Source organism: Rousettus aegyptiacus, unplaced genomic scaffold (genome assembly GCF_014176215.1).
Source record: "Rousettus aegyptiacus isolate mRouAeg1 unplaced genomic scaffold, mRouAeg1.p scaffold_m13_p_6, whole genome shotgun sequence".
Taxonomy (NCBI): Eukaryota; Metazoa; Chordata; class Mammalia; order Chiroptera; family Pteropodidae; genus Rousettus; species Rousettus aegyptiacus.
Window position 1 is genome coordinate 24370694 of NW_023416309.1, and position 23467 is coordinate 24394160.

The 23467-nt window shown below is 31.8% G+C and overlaps 2 protein-coding genes across 7 annotated transcripts in view; one reads left to right on the forward strand and one right to left on the reverse strand.

Moving 5' to 3' along the window:
* FAM13C (family with sequence similarity 13 member C) overlaps positions 1-2090 on the forward strand; it is a 118703-nt gene extending 116613 nt beyond the window's left edge. For 3 of the 6 annotated variants that reach the window (XM_036222550.1, XM_016127625.2, XM_016127622.2), the window contains one exon: positions 542-2086. In XM_036222550.1, the coding sequence (XP_036078443.1) occupies positions 542-665 (124 nt within the window). In that variant the 3' untranslated portion in view covers positions 666-2086. Of the gene's footprint in view, positions 1-541 lie in introns of all 6 variants that reach the window. The other 3 variants (XM_016127624.2, XM_016127621.2, XM_016127626.2) reach the window with 3 other exon arrangements.
* Positions 1896-23467, reverse strand: part of PHYHIPL (phytanoyl-CoA 2-hydroxylase interacting protein like) — a 41079-nt gene continuing 19507 nt past the window's right edge. The window contains exons 2-5 of the mRNA XM_016127627.2: positions 10685-10881; positions 8526-8700; positions 5118-5235; positions 1896-3137 (exon numbers count right to left, since the gene is read on the reverse strand). Coding sequence (XP_015983113.1) covers positions 2603-3137; positions 5118-5235; positions 8526-8700; positions 10685-10881 — 1025 coding nt within the window. The 3' untranslated portion in view covers positions 1896-2602. The remainder of the gene's footprint in view (positions 3138-5117; positions 5236-8525; positions 8701-10684; positions 10882-23467) is intronic.

The following is a 23467-nucleotide window of genomic DNA, read 5'->3' on the forward strand; positions in this document are numbered from 1 at the left end:
TTTACTATACATTAGCAGAAACAGATATAATTACAAGAAAACCTGGAAATATTTCATATTTGTAAGGTAGCCACTAAACTTTTTTTCTCCGATCACCATATATTTATAAATTATTTTTCTTGATATGATTTCTGTAGTATTTTTACTTGATATTTTTAACAACTATCACTATAAAGGTGGAACATTCTGCGTAGGCATGGAACTGTGGCATGGATAATGGGGGAATGACAAGACAAGGAATGCCTGAGGGTTCTGTTTTTTTCCTCTGACCTTTTCACTTGCCATATTGTTATATGTCTATGCACTGGCCCATATATTTGCAAAACACCTAAGACACTCAAGTTCTTGAAGGGTACTATTATGTAGAAACCTAATAACACATGGAAGAAGGAATGAATGAAGGTGAAGGGAAGGTGAAAAAGACATGACGCAAAAACCAGGTGGAAACTACTTTCCTGTACTTTCTCAAGTGAGAATTATAAAATGATTTTTAATGATTTGATTCATTCTGAACTAATAGATGGTATTTTTTGTTTTGCAGAAGTCCACAAAAGGAAGATAGGATACCAATGGCGGATGAGTACTATGAATATAAGCACATAAAAGCCAAACTGAGACTACTAGAGGTCCTAATCAGCAAGCAAGATGTGGCCAAAACTATATGAAGTTCAAGAAATATTTGTAATCACTTTCAAGATAAAGTTTATTTTCCTCTGCCACTCTTGCTAAGTAAGTAGTTTTGACATACCAAAAACTGAAGCACTTTAGTGGTAGTATTTGCTGTTTTTAAGAAGGGATGGCAAATCTAATTATAAATGAGAAAGAGAGATTTAAAAAGGGGGGAAGTACAGTAACAGGATAATTGGAAAAAAATTCAACTTCTTCTATGCCAAGGAGAAAACAGTATAATTATTTTGGAAAACATCTCAATAACACATAGCATCCATTTGTTCAATGGGCCACTTAGTAAAGTCTGTTTTGTGTCCAAAGATTGCTTATGTTGATATATGGAAAAAAGCATGATTCAGAAACTTAAGAGGAGGAAAATAAACTCTTCTTTTTACATAGGAAGGAATACAGATAGTAAGAATGTAATTTATCTGAAACTTATAATAGATTTTTAAGTAAAAAAAAAAAATCTACTACCTTGTCCTGTCTGCTAGACTTTCAGTACCCTAAAATATACTAGAATGTGTCGCTAATTTTTTATTTCTATATAAAAATAGTACATTATTTTATCTGTTAATTGAAATTTTACATTTCTGATTACCAAAGTTCATTCTGATAGCATGTACTTTGTGAATTATCTTTGTCTATAATTGGCAGATGTTTATATTAAAATAAAATATTGTATTAAAATTTGAAAATAGGTATTTTGGATAGATAAGTGTCTGCAGTATATAATTTAATGTGATCATAGTTATGATTGCTAATCTTTTTGTTTACTATAACTAAGATTATATAACTATTTTTCCATTGGGAATATACATTTTCTTAATGTTCCAAGGTCTATCTTTTGTTAAGTCAAAAAACTTTCTCATAAGCTATAGCTATTCATCATTCTGTACAAAATGAAAGGTTTGAAAATTGTTTGCTATGATACCTTGGAAAAGAAGCCAGAATATTTTATTTGCTTCATAAACTTTAGTGTATATTGTTTTGTTATTTTGTACTAAAACGTGTTTATTTCTGCTTTTGTAAAAAGTAAAAGGTTGACATTTTCTCTTGTACCAACCATGTTTGTATTTCTATTTTCTGTAATGTTTAAGCATGATGTAGAACAAATTCACATTTTCATATAGTTTGGATGGGAAGAATATTGACTATTTCAGAGGCTTATTGTTTTCTCTGTATTTACCTGATATTTTGTAACTTTTATGAATCAGAATAATATTCTTCATAAATTTGTTTAAAGTCATCTACTTGTAACAGGACAGATACACAACTATTTGAGGTTTACAAACTACATCTTTGATAAGGGAAATGGTTCCGTGACATGTATACAATTGCTATTAAAATGTAACTATATTCTATATGACTGTAAATATTTTATACAACAATACAAATAAAATATTTTTCTATTATATTTATTATGTTGAAACACAGTAGTTGTTTCCTGTTAGCTAATATAAATAACATAAATAACACTGTCAAACAACAAGTTGGAAGTGCTGACAATTCTAGGCTTCAAGATTTAACTCATGCTGCAATTACACCCTTTCATGCGGTTTGGAGTTATCCCAATATTTGTTCAGTAGATTAAAATGAATGCATATTTAAACACCATTTATAAGCCATTATTTTGTATTTTGCTAAAGCAGTTTATATAATTGTTTTGTTATGTTTGGCATAAAGGAAAAATAAAAACATTGCAGCATCTAGGCAATAAAGTGTCAGAATGTAGAATTTAGGATTAAGTAGTGGAAAGGGTAGGGGATAGGAAACACTAAAACGGCTCTGAGTGAAATTTGAAAAGCAGCAGTTTGCTTTTGGTGATAGCGGCATGTGCATGCTTCAGTGGAAAACATCTGGTAATGAAAATGGACAACAGAGAATCAATGCTCCTAAGGGAAAGAAAGGGACTGCATAAGAAAAGTGGGCATTAACGTCCAACACTGATATTACAGGTTTTGCAGCTGGGATCTTTCTTTGCATCTGCAGTAGACAAACTCATGAGCTGATGACCAGTGATTTCTGCCACGGTGCCCAGAGAAAGATCCACAGGGTCAGTGTAAATGACTTCTAAAATGACATCCTGGGCATGGTGGTAAACCAACACCCCATCTTCTTCTGTGCAGGTCAAAAATTTATTATCCTTGGAATTTAGTTGAGGAAGGCGCTGCTTACAAAATTCATCTCCTGGTGATCCCACAGGGGCAATAACAAGAATCACATAATGATAAGCAGTGTACATACAGTAGAAGTCCCCAAAGTATAAGTTAGTGTTGGGGTTAAAAAGTTTTTCTGCTGCTATCTCAAACCTGTATCTTCCATAGGGTGAATCCTGGGGTGGCTTCCCAGTATTGAATTCAGTGCTGCAGCTGAAGAAAATGCCTTCTAACTTTCCACTGATAGGAGAGCCATGGCTACCACTGTTATCCTTGACAGAGGGCTGCATAGCATTCCCATGATGTTCTCTGAAAGAGAAAAAAATGTGCAATGTTTGGTACAACAGTAGTAAAGCTATTGATTTATAGATTTGAGCAGGCCTAAAAGTCAACTGTCTGCTATTAGAAGTTGGAAAGCTCATCCTATTATCACATCAAGGAGAATGCATCTTTGACATTACCTATAGATGGCTAAGTTCTAGCCTTGACCCTAAGCTAAGGATGTTCTGTTGCAAACACTGGAGGTCTTTAACATAATAAATTTCCTGGTCAGAAAAAAAAAATTAATTTACATGGATTTTACATCTATCATGGAAAATTCAACAAAAATAAATTTCCTTTTTAGTAAGTACAACTTTCATACTAGTATACTGGAATCAACTGTACAATATATACAATAACTTTTTTATTTTCCATGTTCTCTATCGTTTTGACTTCTTGGAAAAATTTTTGAAAACAGACAAAGCAAATTTTAGAATATCTAAGGATCTGAAAACAGAAGACCAGTTCCCACCCAAAGAACAGAGAAAAATCAGAGAAATACTGACCTCTAGTGGTCACCTAAAATAGACACTGGCAATATTCCAAAAATCAAAACCTAATAGTAAGATGTATTTATTCTATTGTATTTTTTATTTTTAAAAAAATAATACTGGACCTTTTTTGTTTTCAAATTTTATGCTTACATATAAAGAAACACCTTTGTTGGTGAGTATATATAGTCTTTCCATTCAACAATATTGAGAAATAAAATAATTCATGTTGTATCTCTGTTTGTATTCTAACTTAGGTGAATGACATCCACCATGAATTATATGAACTCAAGGGTAGATAATTTACCAGATAAAAGAATTATGGACAAAACTCAGTATTCATAGGATGGCTATTCAAAGCATAAGGCAAGAAAGCTTTCGTCATCAAAATATATAAAAATATATAATTGCAAAGCACTTCATTTGAACAACACAGATGCCTAAATTCATTTCTCTTTCTATGATTCCTTTTGTATTTTCCACAGCTTGGAGCTAATTTAAATCTGGAACCACGGTTCTGATTTAAGAAAAACTAGAGCGGAATGAAATAACAAAATTTCCTAAATTTCTTTCACACGTAATCCTGTCAATTTACGAATCCTTAAGAGTTTAAAGTGAAACCAAGGCCTTTAAAAATGGCACATTATAGGAATGACTGTGTAAAAGTTTTAGAAACTATATAGGATTTATCATTTTAAAAGATGTAGTCTCACTTTAAAAAACACATCTGCCTATTTACTCTCCTAAAATTTTCTTCTACAAATGTGAAAGGACTATAAATACTGAAAATACCTGTGACATAAAATTCTTTTGAATTCTTGGAAATTGCTCCCGGGATAAACATAGGCTATCTTATAAATACTAGCTGAACACTAGAATTCAAAAGTAAACAAAGTAGACTGTCCTCGTGAATAATTAATCCAAGATAAGTGCTGAGAGATTTTTACTTAGGCAGAAGCCTGAAAATCCCACTGGATTCACCATAATATTTCAGGAAATCACTCTTATATTCTCTCATTTTTAATGTTTTAAAGAGATCCACAAGAAGAGAAAAATCAGTAGCTGATATGAGACAGAAGGTACTGAGTTACTGAAAATTAGAGGAGTATGTACATGAAATGTTCATCAGTCTAAATCCTAGAGATTTAAGATCTTTCACTCAAATAGAGAGGAATTGGTATTACCACAGATTACAAAAAGGAATCTAAAGAAATGGAAAAATCCCCTGATCTGACTTTTTCTACTTAATTATTCTGGGAAATAAAATCAGAGTATAATTAACTATTTTAAAAAGAAAACTAAAACTGCTATTTCACAGAACTAGAGTCAAGGAAAATCAAAGTGTAGAATTTTGGATGGCATTTAGTAAAGCAAATCACCAAATATATAAATATATTTGTGTGAGTGAGTGTGTGTGTGTGTGTGTGTGTGTGCGTGCACACACACACACACACACACACACACATATGATTCTTACCGAATATAGTCAAAATATTCTTTGTGCTGATTACGATAAAAAACAGAAAATTTTAGCATCCGTCCTGCAATCACTTCAGCCTTCTCCAACAGTTGTGTTAGATGAACTTTTGAATAGTCTGAAATAAAAGACATCTGTTATTAAAAATATATTATCAAAAGTACCAACTACATGCTTAATAAATTGAAGATTATTAAAATCCATCTTAGTAGGAAATTACATTTAATAAAGAAAGCATTGTCTTTGTGTGGCAAATTTTTTTTCTACAAAAAATATTTTTGTTATGGTTTATGGTTATTTTTTAGAATACTCTTACATTTTTTTTTCACTCTTTGAAAGATCCTGAACGAAAATGTGCAATAAGGAATAGAGGCTCTGCCTAACTCAAGTATTGTCATTTAGCACCATACAAGCTTTTCTTCAATCAGCTGATAAATTGAGTAAAAGAAGCTTATAACTTACAATCAAGAGCAAATAGAATTTAAAGGAGTAGCAATAATAACGTTCACTTAATTTACTCCCTAAATCTATGAGATTGGCAAGGTAGATTAAATATAACCATTTCAGTGATGCAGAAGTTGTGACTTGTTATAGTTTAATGATTTGCCTAAAGTTTATATAGCTAGTTTCTTAGAAACTAGGTCTCTGGTTCTGAGTTGATGGTTTCTGGGTACACAAGACTGTTGAAAGTCTCTAAAGCATCTCTTAAAGTAACCCTATCTTTTTACCAACTTTTTGTTTTGAAATTGAGGATTGTTGTCAAATTCCTGTGTAACAGAATCTGAGCAAAAAAATTTGGTCTATAAAAATTATAAGACTTTCCAAATAAAAGAAACCTAATTGAATTGCTCATGGTTTGTTTACTCACTGCTTCACTGGCTCAACAAACATTTCTTTAGTTAGAACATATGATTTAACAGGTACCATTCAAAATTAGATGATCAGGTTAAAATATATATATATTTTTTTCTTAAAGAACTCACAATTTAAGGGAAGAGATAAATATATAGACAACTATGACTTATTCTAGGGTAAGCACAAGATTTTATCTCTTACATAGATTAGATTTGAAGTAGATTAGTGACATTCTATTTTATTTTATTTCCAACACTGTGCACAGTGCATAGCACACAGTGTGTGCTCAGTAAATGTTGAATGCATGAGACATTCAGAGTGAAAGATAATTCATACACAACAGCTTTCTCAAAATTTACTGCCCAGGTTATTGATGATAAAGCTTAGGTGAAACAGTCTCTGAATTATTTTGATAAACTGAAACAAACTTTGAACAACTTAAGTTTCTCTTAGATTTTACTCATGGAAATAAACATGCAAAATAATTTATAGAAAAATATTGTGGCACATTTAAATATTGGCGTTTTCCTTATTATTTACCCATAACTTCCTTAGAATTAGGAGATGCTTATAGTTAAATAGAAGAATAACAGGGAGATCACTCTAAATGAAAGTAAGAAGACATAAGGTTTTCCTTAGTATACATAGAAATAAAATATATGCTCATATTGTTAAATAAATTGTAGAAAAGAATATGTGTGTATATTGATCAATAGACAGAGATATAGATAAGTTTCTAACTAGAAATGCCAAAAGTCTTCCTTAAGATAAAGAAGAAATAATATTCAAACCTTTCCCTAATGTCAAGTGGGGATTTAGCAAGTATATTATAGTTTTTAATGGGCAGGCAAATACTATGCTACTGTTTGGTGCAGTCCTATGAAAATAGCATGGATTCAAACAATGTCAAAAGAGACCGTGTCTCCTACTATATCTTAATTAAATTTCCCTGGGAGGACACAATAAAATAAAGTGAAAAACATGCAGTAAGAAAAGTAAGCCTGAGGTAAATTCCAACGAGGAATTTTAATTCAGGAAAAAAATTGAGGGGATATATAAATTCCAACATGACACATCAAATATAGGTAAAAGTTATGTCGATGAAAATTTTTTACTATTAATGGGAAATTAGAGTAAACGGAAATCTTTAGCTATTTCATGATTAATTATTGGCCTATAATATAATATTTTATCTATTCTAAATGTATTTTTAACATTTTAGCATGTCTGACATGAGTCTGACAATAAATGTGGTAAGAAAACACTTTCATAGTTTCACTGCCAGTATCTTTTCTTAGTGGTATATAAAATGGTGGATCTTAACAATAACAAGATAGATAGAAAGAAATATGGTAATATGGTACCAGAGAGGTTATTTTCTTTGTTTTCAAACATTGAAATCCTTAACAATCAAGGATGCTGCCATCTTTAGCAACTTTCTCATAGACAACATAAAAAGGGTTGAAGCTAAAACCAAAATAACATAGAATTAAATTTTATCCATTCAGCATATACATAGGAAAAGTTTTATACTGAGTTTGAGATTAAGAAACAAGAAGATACTGAGATTAAGCAGTAGCTAAGCATGTACTGAGTCTAAAATAATGCAAGTATGAGGTTGGGGGTAATCGCTGATTTATCTGAAAGATGCCTCAGCTGAGGAAAGTTGCTAAGCAACCTGTAATAGGCGAGGGGAATTGTTTTTAAGACTTTTTCTACAAGGTCCTTTATGTTAAAAAAATACTCAGCCTTTCTCTACAATTTTTTAGAGGAAACAATCACCTAGACGGAAAGGAAACAAAGTACCATTTTAAGAGACAAAAGCAGAGAATGACAGATGTATTCAGGTAGAGATATCTTTGTATCCTTTTAACACCTATTTCAGTACTCAAAAAATATTTGTTTCTTGATTGAATGAATAAACAGATAAACGAATAAGATGGGAGGTGAAATCTCCAATGTAGTAGAATGTTAACCTATAGTTCAAGATCAAAGGGGATGGGCTCTCCACATAGATATCCCAAACCAAATGGCTATGAGGTATTCACTACTGAAGAAAAGGTACGTGCAACACGACCCTAGAGATAGATTTTCAGCACTCGAGTTAAAAAAAATTCGGTAACATTTCTGGTTAGGTACATTCTTTGAGATTGGCCTGTCTGCCCCCCACCGCCCCACCGCCAAATTAGAGAAGGATGTTTCTGGCTTCTTTTGATACCTGTAAAAATAACAACAACAACAGCAACAACAAAACTCAGAATTTACTGAATATATTTTTAACTGCATCAATTTTTATTTCCAAAGCTTTTACTTAAATCAAATTATGCATGCAGCAAAGAAGTAATTTAATGCCATTACCCAGCTTTTCTGAGAACCTCAGTTCCCTCCAATCAATACATTGTTCTGTTACATAACGCTACTGGCAACACAAAAATGTGCAATGCGATACACAACAACTTATAATTACAAAAAGAAGTATGTTTTTCTGTAATTAGTTTCCCAGGAATTATTAAATAAGATTTTTTTTTCTGTATTTGTATGTAGTTCTCTTACCTGCTGTGCAGAATTCTATAATTTCACTCCATTCAGACACAACATAATCACCATCAACTTGTTTTGAGGCCGTCTGCACTGCTACTGTATACTCAGTTCTTGGGCTCAAAAACCAGTGCCCACGGACAGTCATTGGCAAGGGAACAGCTTTTGCCACTAATTTTGTTGGAACATCCTAAAAAAAAGAACAGAAAGAAGGAAGGAAGGAAAGAAATAAGTTAATTTAGCAGTATAACTTGAATCAATTATAAACAATGTAAATGAACTTATTAAATACCCAGCTAATGATAGAATTTTTCCTGTTTAAAGATATTTAACGATTATTATATTCTAATCTCTTACTCTTAAGATGTAAAAATTAAAGCTCAACTTGATCAAGAGACATGCCCAAGGTCATATAGCTAGTTAATGACATAAATGCACTTGGATTTTAGTTTTCTTGATTTCCAGGATAATGTTCTTTTCTGTACACTCCTTGTATGTGCTCCTTAAAGCAATATTCTAATAGGAAATGATAAAATGAAACAGAAACATGAAATAAAATTCAATAGATTTAGTATTTAAAATTATATTTGTTTAATATATACTATCTAATAATCTTGAGTAGCCCATTATTAAGTGTTCTATATGTAAAGGGAGAGAACATTTTAAAAATAAATATTTTAAAATAAATGAATTAGTTTTATATATAAATGAGGTGACATTTGCTTCATTTGTATTCAAGTATGTTGTATAAGTACTTCACTTATTTATATTGCTGAATAATATTCCATTGTATGGATATACTAGTTTTTGTTTACTTATCAGTTGATAGACATTTGGTTTGTTTCCACATTTTGACTATTATAAATACTGCTGCTATGAACATTCATGAACAAGTTTTTGTGTGGAGCCTATGTGTCACAGACAATTTTAGGTATTTCTAAACAATTATTAATAAGGTAAGTAAGCTTACTAGCTGAATAATCACCATATTTCCAAAGATATGGTATTCTAAGTATGGAGTGAGTAAAGGGGGTCGAATCTCAACATCATTTAATGTTAACTATGTCAAAGCTACTTCAAGAAGGCAAATGTCAGCAAAGAGTACATTAATCACCATAAAGCATAATCAAAATGGGAACACAGGAAAAATAATGACTTAATACTCTTGTTCTCTCTCACACTTATCTGTATGTATAATCCTTACTTATAGTTAGTAAGTAAAACTGTACATCTAGTAAAATGCATAATTTTCAGGGAAGATAATTCTTTCAAAAGGTCTGTCAAGTCAAATTTAGTAACAATATTAAAAAATAGAACATCATCAGAGAAACATAAGAAAGAATACTTAAACCAGATAACTATTATCCATTCTATAGTGAATTCTGAAGGGAGATACATAACAGAAAAGAAATGTTTTAAGTAGATAGTATGAGAATAAATATCAGAGAAATATTAAATGACTAAAACATGTAAAGGTTAATTTTCATTCTCAAACCATAAAATAAAAGACTACATAAAGTAATTTCCAGCCCTAAAGTATTTTAACAAATACCCTAAACTTTATAAGCTATATCGCATTCCTGTATTGGCAGTTATTATAGGAAAAAATGTATGCTTCAATGGAAAACTATGCATCACATATAGCACACTCTTCTGGCTATCTTACAACTCTGTAATTTGTAGATAACTGATAACAATTCAATTACTTTTGTCTAAAGACATGCAACTGAATTTTGTTCAGTGGAGGGACAACCTTCCCCTCTTGTCCTTGCTCCCCCCTCCAATCCAAACCAATTTTGCCTCTACTTATACATTTATTTCAGTATCTTGTTATAACTGTGTCTTCTTTTTAGATTATCCTTTTAACCGATTGTAATACATCATCAGTTACCTCATTAACGAGTTAATTAAAACCTTTACCACATGTTCATTTTTATGTCTGTATTAGAGTCATGATTTTACCTTTTTGGGGAAAAATTGTATTTTAACAATATATTTGGCATTTCATTTTCTTACAAAATTTCTTAGAGAATTAGGATTTTTAAATGACATAATTTTTATTATTCTCAGTGTCAATACATCATATGATTAAATAATATTATTCCTTCTTTCAAAATGTCCTCATTCTTTGAAAGTTTTTAAGATGCAAATATAGGTATGTGTTAGGATTTTACCTTGTGTTTAAATTTATTGGAGTTCTTGTTTTCTTTCTTGTTGAGGTCAATAAAATAGTGTGTAATACGGTCCTTTGATTTTGAATCCATTTCCCACGAAATCTTGAATGAGTCACATGTAATGTTGCTTATTTTGATGTTATGTGGTACGGGAAGTTCTTCCATCTCTGCTATGCCACTGTCTTGTGATTTGTTTCCTGTAAGAAAACAGTGCAGTTCGTTTCCAAAAGTAGAAGTTTCCAGTTTGTAAGCTGTGTACATATTTCTGAACGCAACTATCTGATTGCTATCTGAGATTTCATTTTGTTCACGAAGTAATATGAGTGTTAATGACAGTAAATGATGTGTAGAAGTTCATATAACCAATAAAAAGCAGAACTAAGTTAGTTCTTATCATCTCTACATTTTCATTTTATCTTTCCAATTTCTGCTCTCACAGAATAAAAGAACACTGATGATCCATTTTTCTAATCTAGAAAAGATTAGCTTTACATGGTACGTTCCATCTTAAAAGCCACAAGAGACTATTTTTCCTACATGACCAATTGATTCTGCTCTAAAGTAATATCAGGTGTTTTAAGCTAGATGATGTCAGAAATGTTGAATGAAGAGTCCAGTCAAATAAAGGGAATTATTCTTTAAAAATATCTATGCAGTATCAGTGACAGTCTATAAAAATTGCTTCTCCTTTTCCATTTTAGAAATTTATACACAGAAACAGCATATAATGGCCATACTACATATACAAATAATATTAAAGACCATTCTCTTACAAGTAGCTATGTCAAGAATTACTCTAGGAATCTTTATCTTTTGTACCTTGATAAATTTAATTTTGAGTGCTAAAACAACAGATAATACTAGAAGAGAGATAAAAAACAATTGCTATGTTGACCAGTATTAAAATCTTGAAGAACTGACCTGATATCTAGTTACTTTAAAGACTATGTCCTACATTTCCACTTAGAGAAAATGCTATCACTTTGGCTAAGAGTATAATAGATAACAGGACAAAAAAAAAAAAAAAAGAAAATATAGACTTGTCAAATTTGTTTCATATGTAGGAAAAACATCCTAGATCAAATTTTACTCCACCTCTCCTTCCTATGTTCCCTTCCCCCAAGCCAACATAAAATCCAATGCTCCAGAAGAGAAAAAAAATAGAAGTAATTGCTATTCATATGATAAAAAGTGGTTATAAATCAGCTACATAACTTGTTCCTTAACAGAATAAAATAGCAAATCTTGATCACCAAAAATCAAAAACAATGTTTGTCGCCTTGTGGCAATACCTTCAACCTCCAGATTAGGTTGTGCTCTCTGCCCACACATTCCCATCACAATTAATGACATAACTTTAAACAATTCTCAATATTATTAAGTCTTTGACTTATGTTGTCTCATCTCAAGCTGTGCTGTGGCCAGAGGAAAACAATGGTCATTGAAAACTAATTTCAAAACAATAATTTCATTATTATCATTTTTTGAACAATAGTTTTAAAAATATTTTTTCTTCTACGTATTTCTACCACACCTTAAGTTTCTCCAGATCTCCTCTCCAACAAAACTCCCAGAAAAATTACTCACTCATCTTCTTTTTTCCTCCCCACCTGGCCTTATAGAATCTCTAAATTGCTTAATGGCCTTCAGAAAGGAAAAGGCAATAAATACTTAAACATTAATAATTTTTGTTCTAGTTAGAAAAGCTATCATTTTCAACCTATTATTCTGATCACAGTTATGTTTAAAATATAAGTAACACTAATGAAAATCTTTCTGGACTCTAATGGTAGAAATTTCTGTAGAAATCATCTACATTATTATTGTCTATATAATTTCACAACTGAGTAAGGAAAACTAAGATCATAGAGAAAAATAAAGCTATTTTGCATTTGATCCAATTTCATGAAAATACCACTTCAATATATCAACACTATGTAAAATACTATATTTTGCCATTTAAACTTTCACTATTCTTATTCAATCTTAAAGTTACAATTATTTCCGAGAATACCTTGTTTTATATATTTTTATTAAAACTTGAGAAAAAATCATGTAAAAATTTCTGCTCAAATCATTTTCCATTCAGAACAATATAAATCTCAAACCTATAAAGGATTCGTTATAACAAAGCTTAAACCTAAAGGGTTTGTCATATCAAGAATTTTCATTTTCAAGTTTTTTATCATAGTCTCAGTACTTAACAAAGCCACTAGATTATCCTCTCTGTGGCTTTCTTACTTGGGCAAAACAGGTGAAGAATTTAACTTAAATTAGTCCTAAATTGCATGTAACATCCTTCTTCCTCACACTGTGAAAATCAACATTTAACTGAGATTTTGAGATAAGTGACAGAAGATAATTATTCTGTCTATAAAACTGGTGAAATGATAGTGATCCACAAGACATTAATATTTAATAACCAGCCAGGACTATCTTATATCTGTATAATGAAGCGTACTTTCAAATGTGGGTTCTCTTTCTTAGTAAGACTTCATCTTAAGGTTTATTCTACCTATATTCCTCTACTTTGCATATCAAATGTTTCTAATATTTGTGGCTATACTGCTGATTGGTAATACTAAATGGAGAATAAATGCCATTTTTATCTGTTCAGAATATGAAAACTGCTTTCCAGAACATTTCAAAAGCACTTTTATAACAACAGTGATTATTGAAATGCAAGCTGAAAACATTGCCAAATTATACTAACATGTTTTATATGTATGGCTCTTCTCTCACTAAACTTAAATTGTCTTACAAAAGAATAAATAGAATAATAAAGTGTAATTTACATACTATACAATCACTCATTTAAAGTGTATGATTAAATGGATTTTAGTACATTCACAGAGTCGTGCATTCAACCTCACAATCAATTATAGAACATATTTTTTCTCCCAAGAAACCCCACACCTTAGCCATCACTCCCCAAAGTCTACTTGACTCCTCTCCCCAGTCCTAGACAACCAATAATCTATTTTATGTCTCTAAAGATTTGCCTACTTGGACACTTCATATAAATGGATCTTATAATACACTATGGCTTATGAATGGCTTCCTTCACTTAGCATAATACTTTCATAATATTTCTGTGTTGTATAACTATTTCATTTATTTTTATTGCTGAATAATATTCCATTGTATGGATATACTAGCTTTTGTTTACTTATCAGTTGATGGACATTTGATTTGTTTCCACTTTTTGGCTATTATGATTAATGCTGCTATGAACATTTATGTACAAGTTTTTGTGTGAACATGTTTTCATTTCTCTTAGGTATATATCTAGAAGTGAAATTGCTGTTTCATATCAACTCTATGTTTAACTTGCTGAGAAACTGCCTCTTTTCCAAAGTGGTTGCACCATTTTACATTCCCACCAGGATTGTACAAATATTCTAATTTTGCCACATTCTCATCCACACTTATTATCTATCCACTTTTGTTGCTTGCACTTTTGTTGTCATATCTAAGAGAACATTGCCTAATCCAAGGTTATAAAGATTTACACCTAAATTTTCTTTTAAGAGCTTCCTAGTTTTAACTCTTACATTTAGGTTTTTGGTCCATTCTTAGTTAATTTTTGTATTTGATATGAAGTAGGGGTCCAGCATCATCCTTTTTCATGTGGATATGCATTTGTCCCAGCATCACTTATTTAAAAAGATCATTCTTTCCTCATTTAATTGCCTTGGCACCCTTCTTAAAAATCAACTGGCAATAAATATAAGGCTTATTTCTAGACTCTTAATTCTGCTCCAATCTATATCTCTATCTGTATTCTATTACCACATTATCTTGATTATTGGATAGCAATAGCATTGTAATATATTTGGAATTGAGAAGCATGAATCCTTCTATTTTGTTCTTTTTCAAAATTATTTTGGCTATTCTAGGTCACTTGAATTTCTATGTGAATTTTAGGATCAGCTTGTCAATTTCTGCAAAGACAACAGGTGAAATTTTGATATAGATCAATTTGGGTTGTATTGCTATTTTAATAATATTGTCTTCTAATCCATGAACATGAAATATCTTGCTATTTACTTAGGTCTCTTTTATTTTACTTTAACATATTTTAGTGCTCTAAAAGCAAGAGTGTTTAATAAGGAAATCTATATTATCAATGAAAAGATCACTGTAAATTCACTTATTTTTGAAAGTCTATTATGGAAGTTTATAAGAATTCACCAAGTATAGAAAATAACGTAATGAATCCCCACGAACCTATCGGTCAGCTTCAACAATTATCAACATTTTGCCATTTTTGTTTTATTTATTTACCACCTGGCTTTCAATTAATCCACTTTTTAATTTCTTGAAAACATTAAATATAATTTCAGACTTAAAGCTGTAAGGATAGTAATAAGAGCTGCCATATCTTTCACTCAGGTTCTCTCATTATTCAATCTTATACTTTCCATTCCTCTCTTTTCTCATTCCTGCAGTTTCCCTAGATTGTCCATTTTCTTTCCACCTGCTCTAGGAGTACACTTTGGGCAGACATTTGAGAAATAGTTCCATTGGAATTTTTTTTTTTAACTTAGAGGTAATTAGAAGGTTATATATTCTTAGTTGTAAAGTTATGTTAAAAGTGTGGAATTTAGGTCACTGTATATTTTTTCTTGTTAATTTCTATATAATTTCTGGGTTGGGAGATTCAGATTTTGGTGACTGTCATTACCTCAGCTACTTAGACATCAATTCATTTAAAACAATTATTAGACTTTGGAAACATGGAGGAGTGAGAGACGTCCCCATATCTCTCCCCTTGAAACTACAATAAGCTGAACATGTAAAACTCAACAAAAAACTCTCAAACTGCACACCAGCACGTCTGAGCGTGGAATCTGTGCATAAGAGCTACCACAGGTCAGAACCCTGGGTGTCAAGCGGTGGACTGGGAATAATAAAGAAGCTGTGGCGAGTTTATGCGGTGAGTTCCCTGAACATTCCTGCCTGGGTTAACTGTGGCTGCAGGGCTCAGCCATCAGGGCAGAAAGCAGAGAAGCGGGACAGGACCACAGAGGAACAACAACAACTGATTTTTTGCTGACTGCAGTTGCAAAACTGAGGCTGAGTCGCAGCCCCCAACTCCCAACCCAGAGGGCCCCTTCCTCCATATCCTCCAAGACCAATCACCATGGAGTCCTAGGGGAATTTGAGCAAATGCTGCCGAGACTGTCGCTGACACTGACAGGGACAAAAACTGAGGGTAGTGAGCGTGATTATATATCTACAAGAAAATTTAAAAAGTGTTATGAAGACTTTACATAAAGCAGGGATCCAAGGGGCTTAGATGCCACCTACTGGAAACCAAAAGAAAAGCGCCTTCTTTGCAACATGCTAAAGAGAGACCTTTATACAATCTTTCTGGAAAAACAACAGACTATATACACTTCATTAATGCCCAGGCAGAGAAATAGTCCATTAAACACCATGAACAACCAAGGTAACATGACATCTCAGAAAGAGAAAATTCTCCAGAAAATAGCTTACAGACATAGAAATATGCGACTTAAATGATGGAGAATTCAGGATGGTACTTCTAAAAAAACTCGATGAGATCCAAAACAACTCAAATCAACAATTTCAGAAATTGAAAAAACAACCAGATGAGCAGAACAAGGAGACTGAAACCCTCAAAAAGAACCAACTAGAACTTCTGGAGATGAAGAACACATTGCAAGAATTGAAAAATGAAATAGCAAGCTTGGGAAATAGAGTCAACCAAATGGAGCAAAGGATCAGTGATATAAAACACAGAAATCTAGAAATAAATCAGAAGGAAGAAAAGAGAAACCTGAGAATGAAAAATAATGAAAGAGAAATTCAAGAACTAAATGATACCACCAGGAGAGGGAACATAAGAATAATAGGCATTATCGAAGGCGAGGAAAAGGAACAGGGATTAGAAAGCATTTTCAGACAAAGAGTTGATGAGAATTTCCCAAATCTTAAGGAATGAGCTGGAGCTTGAAATTCAAGAGGTCAAAAGAACACCCAATAACCTCAACCCAAAAAAGTCTTCACCAAGATATATTGTATTAAAATTATCAAAAATCGACGACAACAACAGAATTCTCAAGGTAGCCAGGGAAAAGAAAATGGTAATTTATAAAAGTAAACGCAGTAGATTATCCTCAGACTTCTGAGCATAAACCTTACAAGCCAGAAATGAATGGAATAAAATATTTAAACTATTAAGTGAAAGAAACTACCAGCCTAGAATAATGTATCCAACTAAGCTCTCCTTTAGATATGAAGGAGAAATTATGATCTTTCTAGATATACAAAAATTGAGGGAATTCACTACGAGGCCTGCACAACAGGAAATACTAAAAGGGGTCAGTTCATCTAAAACAAAATGATAAAAGAAAAAAAATACATAATCAGAAGTAAGATGATTATCAGGCAAATAGAAGCAGAGGACTGCAACCCTTACTAAGAACAGGGTATTTATAAGCTTAAATAATAATAAGAGAATTGCTATAGCAAGATAATGAATGTTCAGCATACATAGGCACAAAATGAGACAACAATGACTGAAAAAGGGAAAATCTGAAGATCCAAATTAGCAAAAGGGAAGGGAGATAAGGCACGCACAGAAGAAAATGGACAACTGTATATATGTTACTATCCTTTACATATTTGTAATGGTAACCACACACCAAAGATTCAGAATTGAAGTATATAACAAAACAAGAAGAACCAGAGGTAAAACCCACAAAGCTAATCAAAATAAAGAAAACAGAAAAACAAGGACAAAGAAGCAATGGAAACACCGAGCTACCAGAAAGCAAAAGATAAAATAGCTATACGAAGACCTCATATTTTAGTAAGCACCCTAAATGTAAATGGACTGAACTCATAAATAAAAAGGCACATAGTTGCAGAATGGATCAAAAAACAAAACCCAACCATGTGCTGCCTCCAGGAGACACATCTCAGCTCCAAAGACAAATATAAAATATAGACTCAAAGTGAAAGGGTGGAAAATGATATTTCAAGCAAATGGGAATCAGAGAAAAGTGGGAGTAGTGGTACTAATATGAAATGAAATAGACTTCAAAATGAAAAAGGTAGAGAAAGATACTGAGGGATACTTCATAATGATAAAGAGAATCATGCACCAAGAAGACATAACACTTATTAGTATCTATACTCCTAATGAGTGAGCCCCGAAACATATAAAACAATTACTAACAGAACTAAAGGGAGAAACAGAACAAAACACTATCGTAGTAGGGGACCTAAATACTCCACTGTTGGATATGGACAGATCATCCAAACAGAAAATCAATAAGGAAATAATACCTTTAAATGACGCATTAGACCAACTGGACATGATTGACATTTATAGACCCTTCCATCCCAAAACAGCTGCTTATACATTCTTCTCTAGTGCATGTGGAACATTCTCAAGAATCGACCACATACTGGGACACAGAGATAACCTCAACAAATGTAAGAGGGTTGAAATTATACCAACCATATTCTCTGATCACAATGCTTTGAAACTAGAGATCAACTGCAAAAAAAAAAAAAAAAAAAAATCAGAATCACAAATACATGGAGATTAACCAACATGCTATTGAAGAATGACTGGGTCAAAGAAAAAATAAAAAGGGAGACTGAGAGATACACAGAAACGAATGATAATGATTGTCCAACACATCAAAACTTTTTGGACACGGCAAAAGTGGTCATAAGAGGAAAGTTCATATCATTACAGGCCTATCTCCAAAAACAATAGTGAGCCCAAATAAACAACTTAATGCTCCATCTTAAAAAACTAGAAAAGGAAGAACAAATGAAGCCTAAAGTCAGCAGAAGGAAAGAAATAACCAAAATTAGGAGAAATAAATAAAACTGAAAACAAAAAAAAAAGATAGAAAAAAATAAATGCAATGAAGAGCTGGTTCGTTGAGAAGGTTAATAAAATTAACAATCCCCTGGCTAGACGCACTAAAGAAAAAAGAGAAAGGACACAAATGAACAAAATCAGGGATGAAAGAGGAGAAATTACTACTGATATCACAGAAATACAAAGGATCATACAAAAATACTATGAAAAACTATGTAACACCAACTTTAATAACCTAGAAGAAATGGACCAGTACTTAGAAAAATACAATCTTCCTAGACTAAATCAAGAAAACCGAAAAATCTAAAAAGACCAATTAGCAGCATGGAAAATGAAACGATCATCAAAAACCTACCAAAAAGTAAAAGTCCAGGACCAGATGGCTTCACCAGTGAATTCTACCAAACATTCAAAGAAGATTTAATACCTATTCTCTTCAAACTCTTCCAAAAAATCAAAGAGAAAGCAATACTTCCCAATACATTTTATGAGGCCAATATTATTCTGACACCAAAACCTGGTAAAGATAACACGAAAAAGAAAACTATAAACCAATATTCTCATAAGCACAGATGCAAAAATCCTAAATAAGATGCTAGCTAATCAAATACAACACCATATTAAAAAGATTATACACCATGATCAAGTGGGCTTTATCCCAGAGACATAGAGTTAGTTCAACATATACAAATCGATTAATATGATACACCACATAAACAAATTAAAAAATAAGAATATGATCATATCAATAGATGCAGAAAAAGCCTTCGACAAGATACAGCATCCATTTACAATAAAAATAAAAGTACTTTGTTTAAATAATAAGCCTTAAGCTGTCCTTCTAAGGAAAAAATTGCAGGTGTTAGATTCACTTCACTTAAAAACAACAACCAGGGAAAATTTTCTCATATATCATCTTTTTTCCTTCCTAAAGCTTAGTGATTGAAAAATCTACTTCCGTGATACAGATAGGATTGATTTCATAATTAAAATTACATGTATGTGTATATATATGTTTAAACATATATATATATAAAATAAACATATTTTAATAATTTTCATTACAAAGTCAAAGATACAGCCTGCTGAGACAAAAGTGCTTTTCCTATTCATAAAAACAACTTTAAAATGCTATAGTACTTTTAAAGTAATGAAAGAAAAACTAATTAAGACAGTAATAAAATTCAAAATAGTAACCACAAAACCTGAAACTGTTCTCTGCTTTATTTACATAAACTCTCAAAATAAAAATACTCTTAGTGGTGACAATAAATATTATTGAATCTTTTTGGAAAATATACAAAGAGAATAAAAATCACTTGTAATCTCTATACTATTAACATTGTGCATACTGTTTTATAATTTGTTTTTTCTTAACATATTTTGGATATTTTTCCATTACCACATATAATTCTCAGGTTGATGCAGTCTATTCTATTAATCAGTCATCCTAATACTGGACATGTTCATCGTTTCTAGTCTTTTCCTGTAGTAACACTTCAGTTACCACTATTCTATGTAAATTTTGTGCATATCTATGATTATTTGGATAAATCTCAAGAAGTACAAATGTTGAATCATAGTTGATTTCATCAGTTTCACCAAGTACACATTTAGAGTGCCTATTTTTTGCAGCTTTATCAATTCCACTTATTACTATTTAAAATATACATGTGTCTTGATGAGCAAAAAATAAAATTTTACCTTAAAAAAAGCAAAAAATGAAACTTTACCTAAACCTCACATCTCACACAAAAATTAGCTCAAAATTGATTTTAAAAAACATAAATGTAAAAATATAAAAAACAAAGCTTTTAAGGAAAAAAAATCGCAAGAATGTCTTTGGGAACTAAACCAAGTAAGAAGTTCTTAGACTTTTAACCCAAAAGCATGCTCCATAAAAGGAAAAATATTCTGATCCTCTCCACTTTACCTACTTGGAGTGCCCTTCTACTAATTTCTCTTTGTGCCTAAAACTTTTGCTATCTATATCTTGATGCTGCGGTATGTGTACGTGTGTGTACACATGTGTTATACATATACACACTATACACATGTACACATATATAGTTGTTCTATCTTATTTTTGATTAAAAATGACCACTTTATTAATGTGTAATATGTTAACTAAACTGAAATAATCTGCATTTAGTTTTATTTTGAATTGCATGTGTGTATAATATCTGTTCATTCCTGCATTTTATTTTTTGCTTTAAATATTTTTGGGTAATATCTTTTGTATTTTCACTCAATTTGAGAAAATTTTCCTTCTAGTATAAGTATTTAATTCACACTTATGTCTCCTCTTGCCTAGGAGATCTTATTTTATATTTTATATATTTTATTCTTCCTTGTAGTTCTCTTTGTTCTTTCACTATATGGACTATATTTTCTTTGAAATCTCTTTTCTCTAATAATTTGGAAATTATAAATCCCATTTGTTATTCTACTAGAAGTTATATTTCTTCAGCATCAAGGGTGAAACAAGTACCTATTAAAACCTTCCATATGTTAAAGAAACATTTTTACTTTTGAATTTTTGATGGTATGGTCTAAATTTTAGATTCAACATATCTTAAATTTTTACAAAAATGAACTATTTCCTTCAAAATAATTTATATTTGCATTCCATTTCATAACCTTATGTATAATTCTTTGGAGTATATTACTTAAAATGGTTTTGCTGCTTAGTGTCAGTCCTTCTAACATGATTTCTCCAATCTTGAGTTATTTAGGTTGATTTTCTTTTAGTTGGTTGAAATAGATTTTCAAATCATTGTTTCTAAGATCAGGAAAAAACTTAATGAATCCTTGTGTTTCTGAAAATGTTTTTGCTATTGTCTTTGCACATAAATAATAACTGAGTTGATGCATACTCAGTGCATTACAGTTTTCTGGAAGTAGATGCAATTAAGAACTCAGGCTCCCCCATGCCTAAGACAGCCAGGATCAAATATTATGACTCCTTTCTTAGTCCAAGTGCCTTCTGCTTATCAGGTACTTCCCCAGTACTGGCCTTTAAGAGTTCCTTGCCTGAGGCACTTTTCTCTACTCTAACTTGGTTCTTTTCCAGTCCTAGCCCTTCCCCCTACCTCCCTTCACGATATAACAGGAGTCTTTTCTTTGGAGCTCTTCAGCAGTGAGACAACTCCAGAATCATCCTGCCACTCCACCCCCAATCTGTGTTGCATCCACCTGACTCCTCTGGTGCCATTCGGCAGGGAAAAATATGACACTGGGGAACTAGGCCTTTTTTGCCTCTTGCTTGTACTGTCCCAGTAAATGAATAAAGGTATGGTGATTACTTGCAGTTTGGGCTTTGTCCTAATTGATCACCCACCCAAGCACCTGACTGCATGACAGTGTTTGGTTCGATTTATCTTTTTCTCTTCCTTAAAATCTTTAAGTATCTGCAAATTGGATATGTTTCTGAGTTCCCTATGTATTATCTTCTATTTTCACCTGTCTTTTCCTTTATATTCTGAGTGAAAAATCTTAGTGTTTCCTCCATATCTCTCACTTTTCTTTCTTTCTTCTTCTTCTTTTTTTTTTTTTTTTTTTTTTAGTGTGGCTTCCATTCTTTGCTACTAACGGAATTTTGCAATAGCATTATTAACTTTCTTATATTCTTTCCCGTTCACAATTAGGTCTTTTCATATACTAGTTTATTGTCTTATCTCTTATTTTGTTTCATTACATACAATTTTGAATTTTAAGAACACAAATCAGAATCTATGAAACTTACATAGTTTTACTATAAAAAATATTTCTCAGAAATGTTATTCTTTCTCTTAATTACTAAAATTATCTGCACCTAATTCTTTGCAGAATCTTTTCATAGGTAGGTCTCATTTTAATTTTTCTGTGTATCTGTCCTTGAACAAGAAGACATTTTTAGGTCTGATATAGATCTCCTCACTTGCTATTAGAGGATGCTATAAAAATTTTCCTCTTAGGTCTTAATCTGAAGGCGCAGTTATATAAATTTCTTTGTCTGGTTAAGGGATTCTGAAGCTACGTGAAGAGAAAAAAGACCAGAGACATGAAGAATTCCACAGAAATTTCACCTCAGTTTATCCTCTTGGTTTGGTTAATCAGTTGATCAGGGGCCAACTTGCTACCTACCTCTAGCATTCTGTCTGGTCTGACTTCCTCCTCCAGTTACCATACATAGCCAAGTTTGGATTCCTTTTATTCAATTGCTGATTCTCACATCAGAAGGGTCTTACTATTTTAGGAAATATGCCTCCTTATCCACCAGGTAATTCAGGTGGGTAACTCCACTTTCTGTGGCCCCTAGAATATCTGCTTTCAAGAACTAATGATCTCATATTAACCAATGTTACTCCAATAAACTTAGTTTTAAAAAAATCTAAAAAACAAGAAAAAAAAACAAGAAAAAGTGAAGGGATGAAATACAAATTAGTAGTTACAAAATAGTTATGGAGACAGTACAGCATAGGAAATATTGTTAATAGTATTGTAATGGCTGTGTGTAGAGCCAGATAAGTGACAGAGTAATCAGGAGGATCACTTCAAAAACCATATAAATGTCCAACTAATGTACTGTATACCTGAAACTAACATAAAAATAAAAGTTAAAAAAAGAAAAAAAGAAAAAAAAGGAACTAATGATCTATAACAACAAGAGAAATTGCATGTGGAGTTGTGCTCTCTTTCACATCCCCCTCTCAACTAAATCAGAGGGTTCTAGAACAGATCACTTTCAAGAGCACCTCTATTATTTTTTCTGAAATACCACAATTGTCTGAGGAAAAAAGTGTCAACATTTTAAGCTCCTTTCTACAATGGTGATTTCATGTGTGAATTACATATATATAACAGAGACTCCCCAGGGAGTGAAATGCTAATGGAACTCTTCCATAATTTTTGGACAATTTTCCTCTATTTTC